A 17184-nucleotide genomic window follows, 5' to 3' on the forward strand; every position below is an offset into this window, starting at 1 on the left:
CTGCGTGAACTGGGTATCCTCACCGAGCTTGGGCCGGTAGGCTGCGAGATGGGGCCAGGCAACCACCCTGAGCGAAGTGGAACGGTGCGGGGGGATAGAGCCGGGGCGGGGGGGCGCATAGCCCGGGAGAGACCGCGGGGTTTCAGCATTCAGACTTCGTTGCCGCTCAAGTTTCGGTGATTTTCTCCACTTGTCGCTGTCTGTCTCTCTGCCCTTTTGTCTCAGCTACAATCCTCCCACTTCTCGCCTTTCTTTCTTTTTTTTTCCTTCGCCACCACTTTGCTTCTTCTGTTTGTCTCACTCCTCTGTCCCCTGCCACTTCGAAAGACTAACTTAGGTTTCTGATCCTCTTTTTCTTTTTTCCCTTCCATCTTTCTCTCTTCCTCCTCTCGGCTGTCACTCCTCCCCAAGCCCCTTTTCCCTCTCTTCCAAGAAAGTAGCTTCGTGGAGAGTTTGGAGTGAGATAAATTAAAACAGCATTCTAATCCTGCCATCAGTTGCAACATTGCCAAGTGGCCTTGCACAAGTAACTTAACTATGATTCCCTTATTCCTCACCCACCCTGTAAAATTAAAGGAGATTCTAGCTGAATCTCAGGGTTTGGCCTGGGCACTCTTCAGAGACCTGGGCAAGTTCCCTGTCAGTCTGCTCTCTTATCTTACATAGGCTATATTCTCCCAGACTTGTCAAGGCTACCTAGGTTAGCCAGAAGTCCAGCCTTTTGCTCCCACAACCCTCCTGTGTGTAGATCTATTACCTTACCCATCATATTGAAGAGATCAGTTTATGTGTTGTTCCCTATTATGCTAAGATTTAGGGTGCAAGGACCATATCTTCCTCATCTTTTTATTCCTAGGCATTATGTAGACACTCAATACTAATATCTAAGAGGAAGATGCTTTGCTTAGTAAAATGATGGAGGTTAGAAGGGCTGGGGCATTGTCATTTCTCTTCGCCTCATCTCTAACACACAATTCCATTCATGCTTTTAGGTTGATTAATTTCTGGAGGTATATAGGAGTGGAGATAGGATAGTAGGGAGTTTTGGCCTACTTAGAGGATTTTTCAGTTTGTTATCTAGGACCTCAATCTGAGATAGGGTCAGAAGACCAAATTCAAGTTTTCAAATGAAGGTGGAAAATGGCTCAGAGGTAAGCTGGAAGAGATGCTACAGTGGTTGTATTATCAGCCTCTGACTCTTTGGGTGAAAGAGGCAAGATCTTTAGCTGGACCCAGAGATCAGGAGCCCCATATGTAGTTACACCAACCTACTGAGGAGTTCTTCGGGTTTGATGGGTTTCTCCACGTTAGAAGATTCTAGCACAAGGCTTTGGATGTCTGGTTTTGAGACCATATTCCTATGGGGTTAGGAATGTAGCTTCCTTAGACTTGCTGCTGCTGCTAAGTCGCTTCAGTCGTGTCCGACTCTGTGCGACCCCATAGACGGCAGCCTACCAGGCTCCACCGTCCCTGGGATTCTCCAGGCAAGAACACTGGAGTGGGTTGCCATTTCCTTCTCCAATGCATGAAAGTGAAAAGTGAAAGTGAAGTCGCTCAGTCTTGTCCGACTCTTATTGACCCATGGACTGCAGCCTACCAGGCTCCTCTGTCCATGGGATTTTCCAGGCAAGAGTACTGGAGTGGGGTGCCATTGCCTTCTCCGTCCTTAGACTTGAGTCATCCATAAATGAAAGGAAATAGGGGAGAGAGCTGGATGTTTTTTTCATCGTTTTCTAGCAGAGTCTCTTCAGGTCTGTAGGGACACTTAGGCTTTATTCAAGCAGACAGGCTAGGAACTCCAACATTCAATCTGCAAGGAGAAAACTCATCCTTCTGTCCCCTTTTTACACACGCTAACTACTAGGTCACTCTAAATATCCTAGCAACTTCTATCATCTCTTGCCAGGGGAGAGGCAACTAGGGACAGGAGAGTGAAGACTACAGTGGGCTTCTTGCTCTCAGATGTTTTATCATTTCTAAGGCTTCAGGAAAGCCTTTAGTTTCCTGTCACTGGTGATATGGACTAATCCGTGTGATTAGCTTTTTTTCCAGATAGGTAAAGAGTATCCAGGGGCTTCCCAGGTGGTGCAATGGAAAGAATCCGTCTGCCAATGGAGGGGATGCAAGAGAGGCAAGCTCGATCCTTGGGTTGGGAAGATCCCCTGGGGATGGAAATGGGAACCCAGTATTCTTGCCTGTGAAATCCCACGGATAGGGGAGCCTGACGGGCTGCAGTCCATGGGGTCACAAAGAGTCGATACGACCTAGAGACTGAGCAAAAGAAATCAAAGCTTAGGATGAGGGTCAGAGCTGAGTCACAGTCTAATAAACTAAAGTGTAAGAGGTATCGAGGGGCAGTGAAAAAAAGAACTGGACTAGAGGTGAGGACACTTAGGTTTGTCTCTGCTCTGTCATTAACTAGGTATACAAACATGGGGGCCATCTTTCCAATATGGTACTCAGTTTCCTGATCCATAAAATGAAAGGACTTGAATTAGATATCCAAGCCTTCTGTCACTTCCCATTGTCTATTTCAGGATGATAGGCATGAGGCACAAGACACAGAAACAAAGTTGAGATGGGACAGATTCATTTATGAGAAGTCAAGCAAGCAGAAGGCACGGTGGGGGACGGGAGGTTGGAATAGATTGCTCCCTTAAGCTGCCTTGAAAGAAAACGATTCCTCAAGTTTATGGTACTGGCCCAGGTGACTTTAATAGGGAGCAGCGGCCGGTTTCGGCGTAGAGAGAATAGTGTCGGCCACTCAAGGCTCTCAAAACGGACTCCGCCCCCTTTCCAGCAAATCACAGCTTTCTTCCCCATTAATGCCCAGCAGCCACTGCCAAACTGTGCACTGCAACCTAACTCTACCTAACTCCACCTCTCCAACTGCCAGCATAATTTCTGCTTTTTTACTGGTTCTAGGAGCTGTCACTCAGAGAGTCCTCGTATCCGTTGGTTGTTCCCTGCCTATCTTTTTCTTTCCCTTGTAATCTCGCCTCTTTAGTCATTACCCGCCTCCCGACGCCAATTTCCTTCCTTCGATTGGGTAACCGAAATGCCATTTTTCACGATTCGAAGCTATGATTGGCTATGAGCGGCAGGGCTCGTGCAGTTACCAGGCAGCGGGCTAGACTGAGGCTAGTTACCACGTCAGTGAGCTGACAGGGAAGGTAGCCGGCTCCACTGCCCGTTCTGGCCGACTCTTCCTGGCTAACTGGGTGGGCTTTGATTTCGGCCTCAACTCCCGGAAAGGGCTCCTTTCCTGCTCCTATCTGCCGCCAGAGCCGGGAGAGCCGCTCGGAGACGCCTTCGAGGCCCGGGCTGGACATGAGCAGCGGCCGCCGGTCCTGGGACTAGGCCCCGCCATTTTGGATCCGCTGACAGGTCAGCGAAGTCTCTTATTAGAGTTCCAGTGTCGTGAAGGCCTCCCTGACATGACGAGAGGGAATAAGGAGAGGCGAGCCCTTAAACCGAATGAGCCGGGTTGGGTTAGGGGCGCAGGGGCAAGAACGAGATGAGGGAGAGATTGTTGTGGGAGCGCACTGGGAGAGGTGCAGGGGGCAAAGGTCAGGCCCCTGCCGCCGGAGGGGCGACTTCAACTCTGCCTTTTGATCTCTTGCAAGTACCCGAATCCTTCTCCCTGTGTTCCCAGGCTTAGCCTATTTCCTCTCTTTTGGAGCTTTCTGCGTCCTAAAGAGGCCAGTTTTCAGAAGCTGAAAGCAGACCTGAAGAGTATCATATTTACTTTTCAGGGTTGATTTTTAGAGCTTGGGTGAGAGTCTCTCTGGATTTTGTGCAGCGCCCACTTCTATGTGACTGCCTCTTTAACACAGCTGAACTGCTTTATTAATGATGATAATCTGATCATCACTACTACTAGACCAGGTAGTGAGAAAGCTTGTGGAAGGACTGAGGCCAGCCTCCGAGGGCCTGGGTTAAGAGAAGGCTTTCCTTTTATGGGGCTGCTCACCTGCCAGTCTGGGTCTGTGTGTAAACACTGGACTTAATCTTCTGAGCCTCTTTCATCTTTTACAAATATTTTCTTCAGGTGTATATTTTTGGTTGCCATCTCTTCCCCAGGTCTTCTCTTCACTTGGCCTAAGGAGATGAAGTTTAATCTCAAGGAAGTCGTTCTATTACAACATACTTGGAGGAGAGCAGAGAGGGATTTGAAACCTGTGAAGTTGGTATTGTTGGCCTATTATTTTTAGTGGTAGGAAGAGTCGTGAGAGATAGTCAGTCAGTTTAAAAGTGGTAGGTTCAGGACAGCAGAATGAATAATGGAACATAACCCCAAAGAGTGTTGTTTGTGGTACTGTGATGACTTTGACAAACTGCTGTATTGTAAAGCTTTAAGAGTCCCTCAGTGATAAAGAATGCCTTTAAAAATAAGGAATAGGTATAGTGTCTTTTAATGCACGACATAGAACTTGGTATGCTTTTAAATCAGGTACACAAGGCACACCTCTGGACCCTGTGGAGGGTACAAATGGGAAGGTCTGATTGGAGGTTGCTTTGCTGTGCTCAGTTTATGTGCTCTAAAAAGCAGTAGCAATATATGTGTACTGGCCTATACTGTGCATGTCAACCTAAGTGCCTTTTAGCATGTACACTCAGTAAGTGTTATTTGTACCTAAGATTAGATTTAGTGTGTGATCCTGTGGCCTGGTTCTAACCCTGGCAGTCAGGCCTTTTGCATGGTGAGGTAGTAACAAGGAGAATCTAAACCTCATGTGTTAGAAGGGAAAATAATCTAGATTCTAGAGTGACTAAACTCTGCCCTCCTGAATGTGTGTGTATGTATTTGTTGATTTAAAATAAATGGGGTGGAAATTACAGGACACTATTTGCATTTTAACTTGAACTTACCTAACCTGAAGTATCCAGGGTCTGCTTTTCTCATCTGGGTTGATAGGCCCTGTTGATCCCTGTTGAGTTGATAATGCTTTGCATAATAGGCAGTCTAGTCTTTGGATAGATAGTATAACCAGTTCAGCATCTTTTCAGTTGGGCTTGGAGGTAAGTCAGGCATCAAAGATTTTACCTTTTCTTATTTAAAAAGTCATTTTCTGGATAGAAATAGTTCTTTACTTCCAGCCCCCATCCCAAATCAGAAAATTTGTTCTTCCTTCAAGATTTGTATTTGAGCTTCTTTTTATAAGTGCCTGTAGACAGTACGTTCTAATCTTGACAGTGATGCTCATTGGCACAGTGGGAACTCAGGTTGTAGATACATCTCCTCATAAGTAGCTGGGCACCAATCCCAGTTGAACTCAAGTTCTCAGTAGTTACACTACTACTTCGTTCTCTGTGTTCCAGAAGGCAGGATGACTGCCACTTTTAGATAATAACTTCATTGTTTGGGTACTTAAACTGGCTAGAGAGGAAAAAGACACAGCTCCTGCTTTTGAGGAGACCCATTGTCTTTATACAGTACTCACTGGAAGGATCAGCCTTGTCTTTGTATAGCACTTCTATGATTGATCAGTCTGTCCTTGTGATTCAAGGTGACTAATTAGAATGATTCTGTTGTGGGGTAATTGTGGAATTGAGTTGAAGGGAGTCAGGGAGGTCAATTTTACCTCTGGCTAGAAGAGCTGTTTAAGTGTAATTGTTAGCTCTTTAGCTTTTATTCTTCCTCTTTTTCTGTATTTCATTACGTTCAATGGCAGTTGTTTATTTAAATGAAAATGTACTGGACTTTGTGGTGATTTGGAGCCTACTTGTAGTGGATGTGATCATGAAATAATGATTTATTGCCATCATATAAATAAACTATGGATTGCAAGCTCAAATGTCTGAGTATCAGGCAGGTAATGTAATTGAGTGAAGTGAGCCAGGAGGGAATGTGTTAGGATATAGTAGTGACTAGTGTTCTGAAATGTGGGCATAGTATGACCATTCTTCTTATTTTTCAGGAGAAACTGGGAATTCAGATCATTGTGTTTTAAACTGTTGGCAGCTAGTTAGATTATTTAAAAGCCTTTTACAGGTGGAAAATACGTCTGCGGACTGGATTCTATGCCATGACAGTGGAGGAAGACTCTTGATATTCAAGATGAGCAGACCTTATGAGACTTAATCACTGCAGTTCACTATGTATAATCATACAGACTCACTTTTTAATATTTGTCCTACTCTGCCAACTTTTATGCTGAGTTGTCATGTTGGATGCTCTGAGTGAGAGAAAGAAGCCTTGTTTCATTTTTTATCTCCAAGGAGACAGAAAGGACATCTTAGGACAACTTTGGGCTTATCTCAGTAACTCACTGCATATAGTTCTTGGGATAACCTCAGAATCTCTATATAGGGAGGAGGTGGAATGGCAGAGCTGAGGTACACTAGTCACCTGCTTATTGGGTTGGGAGGATTTCCCAGTTGTATCCTCTCAGGGAATCAGCTTATTTCTTGGTTTTATTTTTTCTTACCTCCACACTTTAAGTAAATTTCTTGAGCCCAGTAAGTTGTTTACTAGTTCAGTAATTTTTGTTCACTTTCAACAAAGCACAGAATTATGGCATGTTCTTTGGCTAGCTATAGAAACCTTAAAAGCTCTGCATCTTTGGTGGTTCTCTGGGATGTTAGAGAGAAGAGTGAAGATAAACCTTGGAAGGGCCAGTTGATGGTTGTTCAGCTCCGTGGTACCTTCTACCCTCTCAGTATGCCCATCAGAGTTTTCTTGATTTACATAGCTCTGTATTAGACATCAGAGCACTATGAAAAAGAAAAAACCCCGAGTTTTTACCTTTAGAGAATCTAATTTCTAGCTGGATAAGAACAACTTTTAAGCAATGAAGAAAAAAAATAATTGTCTACTAATAATTGCCAACATCCTCTGGATCATGGAAAAAGCAAGAGAGTTCCAGAAAAACATCTATTTCTGCTTTATTGACTATGCCAAAGCCTTTGACTGTGTGGATCACAATCAACTGTGGAAAATTCTGAAAGAGATGGGAATACCAGACCACCTGACCTGCCTCTTGAGAAATCTGTATGCAGGTCAGGAAGCAACAGTTAGAACTGGACATGGAACAACAGACTGGTTCCAAACAGGAAAAGGAGTATGTCAAGGCTGTATATTGTCACCCGGCTTATTTAACTTCTATGCAGAGTACATCTTGAGAAACGCTGGGCTGGAAGAAGCACAAGCTGGAATCAAGATTGCCGGGAGAAATATCAATCACCTCAGATATGCAGATGACACCACCCTTATGGCAGAAAGTGAAAAGGAACTAAAGAGCCTCTTGATGAAAGTGAAAGAGGAGAGTGAAAAAGTTGGCTTAAAGCTCAACATTCAGAAAATGAAGATCGTGGCATCCAGTCCCACCACTTCATGGGAAATAGATGGAGAAACAGTGTCAGACTTTATTTTTGGGGACTCCAAAATCATTGCAGATGGTGATTGCAGCCATGAAATTAAAAGACGCTTACTCCTTGGAAGGAAAGTTATGACCAACCTAGATAGCATATTCAAAAGCAGAGACATTACTTTGCTGACTAAGGTCCGTCTAGTCAAGGCTATGGTTTTTCCAGTGGTCATGTATGGATGTGAGAGTTGGACTGTGAAGAAGGCTGAGCACCGAAGAATTGATGCTTTTGAACTGTGGTGTTGGAGGAGACTCTTGAGAGTCCCTTGGACTGCAAGGAGATCCAACCAATCCATTCTGAAGGAGATCAACCCTGGGATTTCTTTGGAAGGAATGATGCTAAAGCTGAAGCTCCAGTACTTTGGCCACCTCATGCGAAGAGTTGACTCACTGGAAAAGACTCTGATGCTGGGAGGGATTGGGGGCAGGAGGAGAAGGGGACGACAGAGGATGAGATGTCTGGATGGCATCACTGACTCGATGGACGTGAGTCTGAGTGAACTCTGGGAGTTGGTGATGGACAGGGAGGCCTGGCGTGCTGCGATTCATGGGGTCGCAAAGAGTCAGACACGACTGAGTGACTGAACTGAACTGAATAATCTGTGTGTGTGTGTTCAGTCGCTTAGTTGTGTCCAACTTAGATCCCATAGACTGTAGCCCGCTGGGCTCCTTTGTCCATGGAATTCTCCAGGCAAGAATACTGGAGTGGGTTGCCATGCCCTTCTCCAGGGAATCTTCTGAACCAAGGGATTGAACCCTGGTTTCCTGTATTGCAGGCATATTCCTTACTGTCTGAGCTACTAGGGAAGCCCCAACGAATCTAGTACCAACGAAAATAAGACACATATACATGAATATGAAGAATTGACAATTACATAAAGAATTGTAATTATTTACAATGTTTCATAGCAGAAATGTGAACATGCACATAGCATATGAGGAGACTTCAGGAAGATAGATGTAAATCAGAAGCATTATTCTTTGACTGGTGGATAAATGTGGATTCCTTTTGTCCATAGAGTGGCTAACATGGAAGGTTTGCAACTTCTTTTAATAGTAGAGGAACAAACCTGGGTTACAGAAAGTTTTGCCTGCCTGGCTTAGAGTCCTTGTCTTCTGTGAAGCAGTTGTTCTCACAAGAGGTGGATGTGAACTGCATCAGTACTGAAGAGTCAGTCTTGATATTCTTTCATTTATTCATTCAGTATATATCACTTTTCTTACTATGTATTTATCATTTTTCTATGTAAAAGATGATAAATTATGGTCTCTTCCTGAAATGCTCATAGACTCATGGGAGAGACAGACTAAATAAATAATTATAAATTAGCGTAAGATATGCTTAAATAGAGGTAGGTGCAGTGCTATGGGGTGACAGAAAAAAAAAACAAACCACTCTTGGAAAGGAAAGTGGGTTAGCTAGGGAAGACTTAAACCTTAGGTATTATCATAATAACAGCCAACCTTTGAGGGGTTTTAATATTCCTAATAGCATGCTCGGCCTTAACAACAAGTGGATGAGGAGGTACTAGCTCAGTTTTGCAATGAGAACTGTAAACTGGGGCTCAGAGAGCCTAAGAAACTTATTTAATTAAATCGTATAGGTGATAATAGTCAAGAATACCACCGTGGTATTCTAAGTCTCTCATTGATTTTTGAATGTAGTGAGTAAAGATTTACCAGGTGGATAAGGATGTGGAAAAAAGTTCAAAACAGAAAAGAACAGCATGCACAAAGGCAGACAGCAAAGATCGTGACTTGAACAAGAAAGAACTTTTGATGGTCTATTTAAGAAATATTTTTTGGCCACACTGCAAGGCATGGATCCTAGTTCCCCAATCAGGGATCAAACCCACTCCCCCAGCATTGGGAGGGCAGAGTCTTAACCACTGGACCACCAGGGAAGTCCCTTGATGGTCTCTTATATAAAGAGTATATATATATATAAAAGAGAATATATGGCATACATGGGGCATCAGTGTCCCCAGCCAAGCTTAAAAAACAGAGCATCACCAAAGCTAGGGCAATGTGTATGGCCTTCCCTGCTAGTCACATCTTCTTCCCCTTAGCCCCTGTTGTAAATTTTTTGTGCTTCCCTGGGGTGTAGTCTAGAGGGAGTTGCTAATTGATACAGTGATGACTCCTCTTTGGATCCTCTTGGGGTGTGTAACTGGGATGCTGCGAAATACTAGAGGAATCCTATTAGACCCAGGTTTAAAGAGATAGTGGTTTCAAATAATATATGTTGCTCAGTCTCTGGGCAGATAAGACAGTGGCTTATTTGCCTGGAGGATGTTAGTTGTTGTGTTGTGTATTTAGTTGTTTGTTCTTATATTATTTCTGATAAAAGGTAAACCTTAAGTTCTTTTCTACCATACTCATGAGGTGTCTGCTGTCCTTTGTGACCTTGTGACAAGGAGGTTCTAGGTCGTTGGCTACCAGGCAGCAAGTGGTTCATCAGAGCTTCCCTTTTGAACCCAAAGGACAAATTTCCCTTGGGAGATTCTTGGATGAGGAGACGTGCTTCAAGGCTTGGAGGGAGATTAGGCAACTCTACATAGTCCTTGAAAATAATTCCTCTTTATTCCGTACGTGTTTCTTTTTCTTTTTTTTTTTCGCTAAGAAACTTATGACAGTGATTTTTTTGTTAGACCTTTGCTATCTTAGAAATTTGTTAGCTTTTGATGCCTAATGAATTTTGATTTAGTGTAGGTCGATTACTTCAGGTGATATCCCAATTAAAAATTTATTTCTTGTTTGAAAGCCTACCAAATAGCATGTAGATCTCAGTTAAGTCTTGACACTTTTGTTTGCAATTTGTAGTATAGTGTTCTTTCTTGTTTCTGTATTGTTTTCATTATGGGTGTTTTCTCTCTTGCTCTTAGTTCTTTATTTAAAAAATTTTTTTATTTACTTTTGGTTGTACTGAGTCTTCGTTGCTTCACGGGCTTTTCTCTAGTTGTGGTACTTGGGCTTCGCTGGACTTCAGTAGGTGCAGTTCTTGGGCTCTGGAGCACAGGCTCAATAGTGTGGCCCAGGGGCTTAGTTGTTCTGTGGCACGTGGGATCTTCCTGGATCAGGGATCCAACCCATGTCTCCTGCATTGGCAACTGATTCTCACCACTGAACCATCAGGGAAGTCCTCTTAGTTCTTCAAAAGAGAAATTAAAGGTACTTCCCTGGCAGTCCAGGGGTTAAGACCCGGAGCTTCTGCTACAGGGGAATCACGGGCAGGGGACCTGTGTTCGACCCTGGATCAGGGAACTAAGATCCCACATGCCCTGGAGCACAACCAAAAAAAGAGAAATTAAATATTTTATAGTGGTCCTCTCCAGCCCCCCGCAAATATTTTTTACAACGATTGTAGTCAGTATAGATACTACATATATTGAAAGCCCTCCAGGCCCCCACTTGCTGTTATTCTCCTAGGAATAATGTTCCAACAAGTCTGGAATAATCCTGATCCTCTAAATACATACTGAATTTTCCCACCAGTAAGCTTTTACTCTTGCCATTCTCTTGTATTTTTGGCTGTTTGAATCCTGTTTTTTGTTTGCTTTTCCAGTGTTCTCTAACAGGAATATTTTCTCTACTTCACTGCTGTGACACTGCATACCAGTCATGTATTGGCATATGTATGGGTTGTGTATAGATGTATGTGTTTAATCTATTAGATTATAAATTCCTTGTGGGTGGATAGGGATAATTCAGTATGACTCTGTCTAGCATTTTGCTTAGCATGTGCTAAATAATATCTGGTTGACTGAGGTGAATGTTTGTTAGTTAACTTTGATGGCTGTTCTTAATCATTTACACATGAAATAATACAACTATTTTTCTAAAGAGCCTACTCATTTAAAAAAATCTGTTAAAGTTTAAAAATAGGTAATATATGTATGTGACACAAAATTCAAAAAGTATAAAAGAATATACAAAGAAAAGTAAGTCTTCCCGTCTCCATTGTGAGAGGAAGGAACTGGGAGTTCCGTTCTCCAGTGGCAATCTCTGTTGTGTGCTATGTCAAGTCGCCTCAGTCATGTTTGATTCTCTGTGATCCTTTGAACTATGGCCCGCCAGGCTCCTCTGTTCATGAGATTCTCCAGGCAAGATTACTAGAGTGGGTTGCTATGCCCTCTTCCAGGGCCTTGTCCCAATCCAGGAATTGAACCTGTGTCTCTTACGTCTCCTGCTTTGCCAGGTGAGTTCTTTACTTCTAGTGCCACCTGGGAAACCCGATGTTTAACACTCCTCCACACTGGGGAATTGAACCCTGGTCTCCCGAATGACAGGTGGGGATACTCACCACTATGCTAAGAGTGTCTTAAAAATCTTTCCAGAGATCTAGAACATATTCATTTTGCCTAAACAATTTAAGGAAGAAGAGATACTAGAGATTTTATCTTTTCTGATACTTTAAGTTATTTTTAAATTTATTTTTCTTCTACTTCTTGATTCTCTTCCTCTTCAACATTATGTGTTCTCATCATTGAATCTTCTCCATTCATTGAAGAGAATATTATTGTGTGCCTAGAGCATTTAGTCTTCTGAGACTAACCTAGTTGTTTCTTTAAATTGTTATTAAAATAAATGTTGGGACTTCCCTGATGGTCCAGTGGTTAAAATTCTGTGCTCCCAATGCAGGGGGCATCATTTCGATCCCTGGTTGGGGAAGATCCCACATGCTGCATGGTGAGGCCAAAAAAAAAAATCTTTAAACAGTAGATACTATTTTTTGTTGGAATTCCCTGTGGATTGAGAGAGGTGTTATGGGCCTGAACAAAATTTGTACTCTTTTCCTTTGTCATAGTTTTCATGCTTCTCACTTTCTTTGTGCAAAATACGCAAACAGAGCTACTTGCAGCGTGCTCCCCCCGCCACGCCATGTCTATGGCTCAGTTTTCTTTTAGATCCTGCTGAACTCTATAAATGCTTCAAGGGCAGAAATTATATCTCACTTCTTTCATAATTATTAATTTTAAATTATATTGATAGTATAGTAATATGTTCTTGTAAAAAATTAGAATATAGATAAGGCTATAAGTATCTTCTGATTACAACCTAATTTCATAATACCTTCTCTAGAGATAACTGTGGTTATTGAGTTTTGGTGTATCTACTCAAACCTTTTATTCAGTGTTTACATATCTCTCTATATACCTGTAAGTATATCTCTCTATATACTTGTAACAACATTAGATGACTCACAGACACAGTATTTCAAGGGAAAAAGACAAATTGCAGAAGAATACATACAATCTGATATTATACAAAATATAAAAATAGGCAGAATGATACATACTGTCTAAAGATACATATCAATGAAGTAAAAGTATAAAGTAACATAGAATTTTAATAAACATCAGTTTTAGAATAGTGGGGACTATGGATGAAAGAGAGAAGGATGTAATTAGGAAGGACACACAGAGACTTCAGTTGTACTATTCTTAATCTGGATACTGGCTTGTTATATCACTATTTATATCTTGAAAGTGAAAGAAAGTGTCAGTTACTCAGTCATGTCCGGCTGTTTGTGACCCCATTAACTGTGGCCTGTCAGACTCCCATGTCCATGGAATTCTCCAGGCAAGATTACTGGAGTGGGTTGCCATTCCCTTCTCCAGAGGGATCTTCTCATCCCAGGAATCTAACCTCGGTCTCCTGAAATGAAGGCAGATTCTTTACCAACTAAGCCACCAGGGAAGCCCCTTTATATCTTTGTTGCTTTTGTTCAGTTGCTCAATCATGCCCGACTCTTTGCGACCCAATAGACTGCAGCATGCCAGGCTTTCCAGTCCTTCACCATCTCCCAGAGCTTGCTCAAACTCATATCCATTTGTGGTACCATCCAACCATCTCATCCTCTGTCATCCCCTTCTCCTGCCTTCAGTCTTTCCCAGCAGGAGTCTTTTCTAAGAGGCCTGAAAAGGAGTCTTTTTAGGGTCTTTTCTAATGAGTAAGCTCGTCGCATTAGGTGGCCAAAGTATTGGAGCTTCAGCTTCAGTATCAGTCTTTCCAGTGAATAGTCAGGGTTGATTTCCTTTAGGATTGACTGGTTTGATCTCCTTGCAGTCCAAGGGCTTTATATCTTACTTTATGTTAAATACTGCATATTTTTAAAAATGAAAATCTAGTATTTTATGTAGGATTGGTTGGTTTGTTTTTACATAACTAGTAACATATAATCATATACTAGTTTTTTTTTTTTCATTTCACAGTATGTGTGAGGCTCTTTCCATGTCTTTTGCTCTGTATCCTTAGCACTCTGAAAGATGCCTTGTGCATAGTAGGTGCTCATTAAGTAAATATTTCTGAAATTGCTTCACTTACTCTGTTAACCTTGCTGTTTTTTATTTTATTTTTAATTGGAGGATAATTACTTTACAGTATTGTGATGGTTTCTGCCATACATCAACGTGAATCAGCCACAGACATACACATGTCCCCTGCCTCTTAAACCTCCCTCCCTATCCCATGCCTCTAGGTTGTCACAGAGGGCCAGCTTTGTATTTCTTGTGTCATGCAGCAAATTCCCACTGGCTATCTATTTTACATATGGTAATGTATATGTTTCAATACTACTCTCTCAAGTCATCCCACCCTCTCCCTCCCCCACAATGATCTTATGTCTGCATCTTCTTTGCTGCACTGTGAGTAGGATCATCAGTACCATCTTTCTAGATTCCATATATATTGCTAGTATACAATATTTGTCTTTCTTTTTCTGACTTACTTCACTCTGTATAATAGACTCTAGGTTTATCCACCTCATTAGAATTGACTCAAGTGCATCCTTTTTTATTGCTGAGTAATATTCCATTGTATATATGTACCACAACTTCTTTATCCATTCATCTATTGAGGGACATACAGGTTGCTTCCATGTCCTAGCTATTGTAAAAAGTGCTGCAATGAATAGTGCTGCATTGGGGTACATGTGTAGCCTTAGCATTGTAATTTTCCTTGAGCCTGATCTAAATGTCTATATAACTGTGTGTCTGCCCTTCCCTTCTTTTTATCCCTTTTGCTTTTTTAAATTTTATCTATTTTGAGGAGGATTTCTTTCTAAATAATGGGAAGTGATTAGGTTGGTTTTATAAGCTCCTATTAAGGTTTTCTCTATGCCAAGAAGAGTCTACCTTTCAGTTTGCTTATTAGAGATTTCCTGCTATAAGCAAGTGAACTTGACTTTTCAGAACTTTTCAAAGCTTGTATCACTGCCACTGTCCAATTTTCTGGAGCTGACTTGGCAGAATAAATGCAGTCTAAAAATTGATACTATAACTGTGGTTCCAAACTAAGGCTATTTTTCTAACAGCCTTCATTCTTTTTTTTTTTTAACTTAGACCTTCATTATTGATTGAGTTGATAAAGTAAAAGAACAATAGGAAGATCTGAAATATTTCTTTAACAAGCTAGGCACACAAAGGTATCTGCTTGTCTTCATGCTTCGTAGGGTAGATTTGGGGGACAGTTGACTTTGAAGAATTTGAATGCTTGTTAGAGATTGTTGAGGTACCTTTGAGAAATTTTATGGTGTGATGTTTTTTGAGTTGTATCTTGGAACTTTCAGAGACCTCTAGAAGAGCCAGGTAATTGGATTCATAACATAAGAAGGACCTTATCACATTTTAGTATTATAAGTGGGGAATCTTGGTACTAAAAAGCTAGATCATAGTTCTAACCTTATCAGGTACTGATTCAAGCATGGGGATGCTCTTGGGTAACCAAATATTAACTAACTTTTCTCTTAACTGTTTCAGTAGGTTTGCCAGGATGGTGGATAAAAATATTTACATCATTCAAGGGGAAATTAACATTGTGGTTGGGGCCATCAAACGAAATGCCCGATGGAGCACCCATACACCACTGGTAAGTGGGGGATGGGCAGAACACTTGGTTACTGAGTTGTTGTAGGAGATCTGATACATGGTCAGTTTCCTGGTAATAATGATAATAGGAGCAATTCAGAGTTTTTCAGAAGGGTATCAAGGACCCTTCTGTTTTATTTTAATAAGAGTCAAATTTATAAGCTGCTTTTTTTTCTCTAGAACCCAAAAGATGATATCATTTTTCTTCTAGCTGTTTTTATAAGCAGCTTAAGCTAGTAGTACTTGGGACCTCTTTAATATGCTTAAACATGTCAAAAAGATTTCTCATCTTCTTTTTTGTTTGATTACTTTTTGAATCAGAAATTTTACTTCTAAGAATTTATTCTAATATTCAATATTGGAAAAAAATTGCGATATAGATTCCTTGCCTTCTGATTCCTGAGAACTATAATTAGCTATCAAATTCATTTCAATTAGTGTAGTTATTGGCAAATGGAATATGGCTTTGTAATGGTACTCCTTGGAAATTCAGCAAGCTTTCAAATATAGAGGAGACCATATCTTGCTAATCAGATGAGTAAGCTTAACTGTTGTAAAGCTGACTTTCTTTGTTGCATATGTATGTTCAGTGATGTTTTTGTTACAGTTGTATAAAACAGTTTTGAGTACAATTGTAAAATTAAAGTTTTAGACGTTTCTAGCTTGGTGAATATGTATATGTTTGTTTAGAAATTTCTCACTTTCATTAATAAAAATGAACTATTTTATAAGTAAGAGTGGAGTTAGGGATGAATGTATATAACTATGATAACTATGAAGAAAGGGAAGAGATAGAGTAATACATGTCTCAGTCTGTTTGGGATGCTCTAACCCAATACCATGGACTGGGTAGCCTATAAACAGATTTTTTTTTTTAAACAGTGTATTTATTTCTAGGGGCTGAAAGTTCAATATCAGAACATTAGCATGCTTGGGTGAGGTACTTCTGGGTCTCAGACTTCTCGTTGTATCCTCACATGATAGAAGGGGCAAGGGAACACTCTTGGCGTGTGGGATCTTAGTTCTCCGATGAGGAATCAAACCTGTGCCCCCTGCAGTGGAAGCATGGAATTTTAACCACTGGACCACCAGGAAAGTCCCAGCACAGAAGTTTTGAGGGGTCATGATCATTCAGACCATAGCACATACAGAAGACCTCGCAGTCTATGGTAACTTGAATGCCATGGTCTTGGTGTAGATTAATTTACTTCAGGATGTACTATTTTAGGTAGGCCCAGAGTACTTCTATGAGATAAGAGATTAAGGAACTGGAAAAATGAACCATGGCTAACTTCCTTTTTGTCAGAAGGAATACTGACTGAATTTTCTGGTTGGATTCAGAGAAAGAGCTCTTGATCTGTCTTTTATTTCCGTTTTACTCTTGGTCTGATAATGAATTCTTTTTTTTTTTTTAATTTGTGTGTTATAGGATGAAGAACGGGATCCTCTGCTGCATAGTTTCAGTCATCTAAAGGAGGTTTTAAACAAGGTAACAGGTAAGTGTGTTTGATTTATTGCAAGGGTGGACAAACTTTTTCTTTATAGTATGAGACTATATGATATTTTAGGCTTTGTAGACTGTAGCAACTGCAACTATTCAACTCTGTCATTGTAACTCAAATGCAGACTCAGATAATACTTAAATGAATAAGAAATAAAATCGTCTTTTAAAAAAACAGGCTGCAGGCCAGTTTTGGCCCACAGGTGTAGTTTGCTCTGGTTTATTTTACTGCTGATCCTTCCTGGAGCTCTTAGTGTCCCACTTTAGTGGGGAATCAGCATTCATACAATTATAAGCTTCATTCTTTGCTTGAGTTATAAGTGTTATTTTTGGCTAGTGTTCTGTTTTGTTTTAGCTATTTTTCTTTCTCTAACTCACGTATGCCATCAGATAGGAAGTTGATGACACAAGTGAAGTGTTTAATACTTGCAGTGTAATCTTTCTC

At 41.1% G+C, this 17184-nt stretch overlaps 1 protein-coding gene across 10 annotated transcripts in view; it reads left to right on the top strand.

Moving 5' to 3' along the window:
• The first annotated feature begins 3151 nt into the window (after positions 1-3151).
• The window catches only part of GBF1 (golgi brefeldin A resistant guanine nucleotide exchange factor 1), a 124529-nt gene continuing 110496 nt past the window's right edge, over positions 3152-17184 (top strand). For 8 of the 10 annotated variants that reach the window (XM_052660995.1, XM_052660997.1, XM_052660996.1 and 5 more), the window contains exons 1-3: positions 7819-7856; positions 15131-15239; positions 16668-16734. In XM_052660995.1, the coding sequence (XP_052516955.1) occupies positions 7834-7856; positions 15131-15239; positions 16668-16734 (199 nt within the window). In that variant the 5' untranslated portion in view covers positions 7819-7833. Of the gene's footprint in view, positions 3388-7818; positions 7857-15130; positions 15240-16667; positions 16735-17184 lie in introns of those variants that run through there. The other 2 variants (XM_052661001.1, XM_052661002.1) reach the window with 2 other exon arrangements.

The sequence above is a fragment of the Budorcas taxicolor genome, chromosome 23 (assembly GCF_023091745.1).
Source record: "Budorcas taxicolor isolate Tak-1 chromosome 23, Takin1.1, whole genome shotgun sequence".
In the NCBI taxonomy this organism is placed as follows: domain Eukaryota; kingdom Metazoa; phylum Chordata; class Mammalia; order Artiodactyla; family Bovidae; genus Budorcas; species Budorcas taxicolor.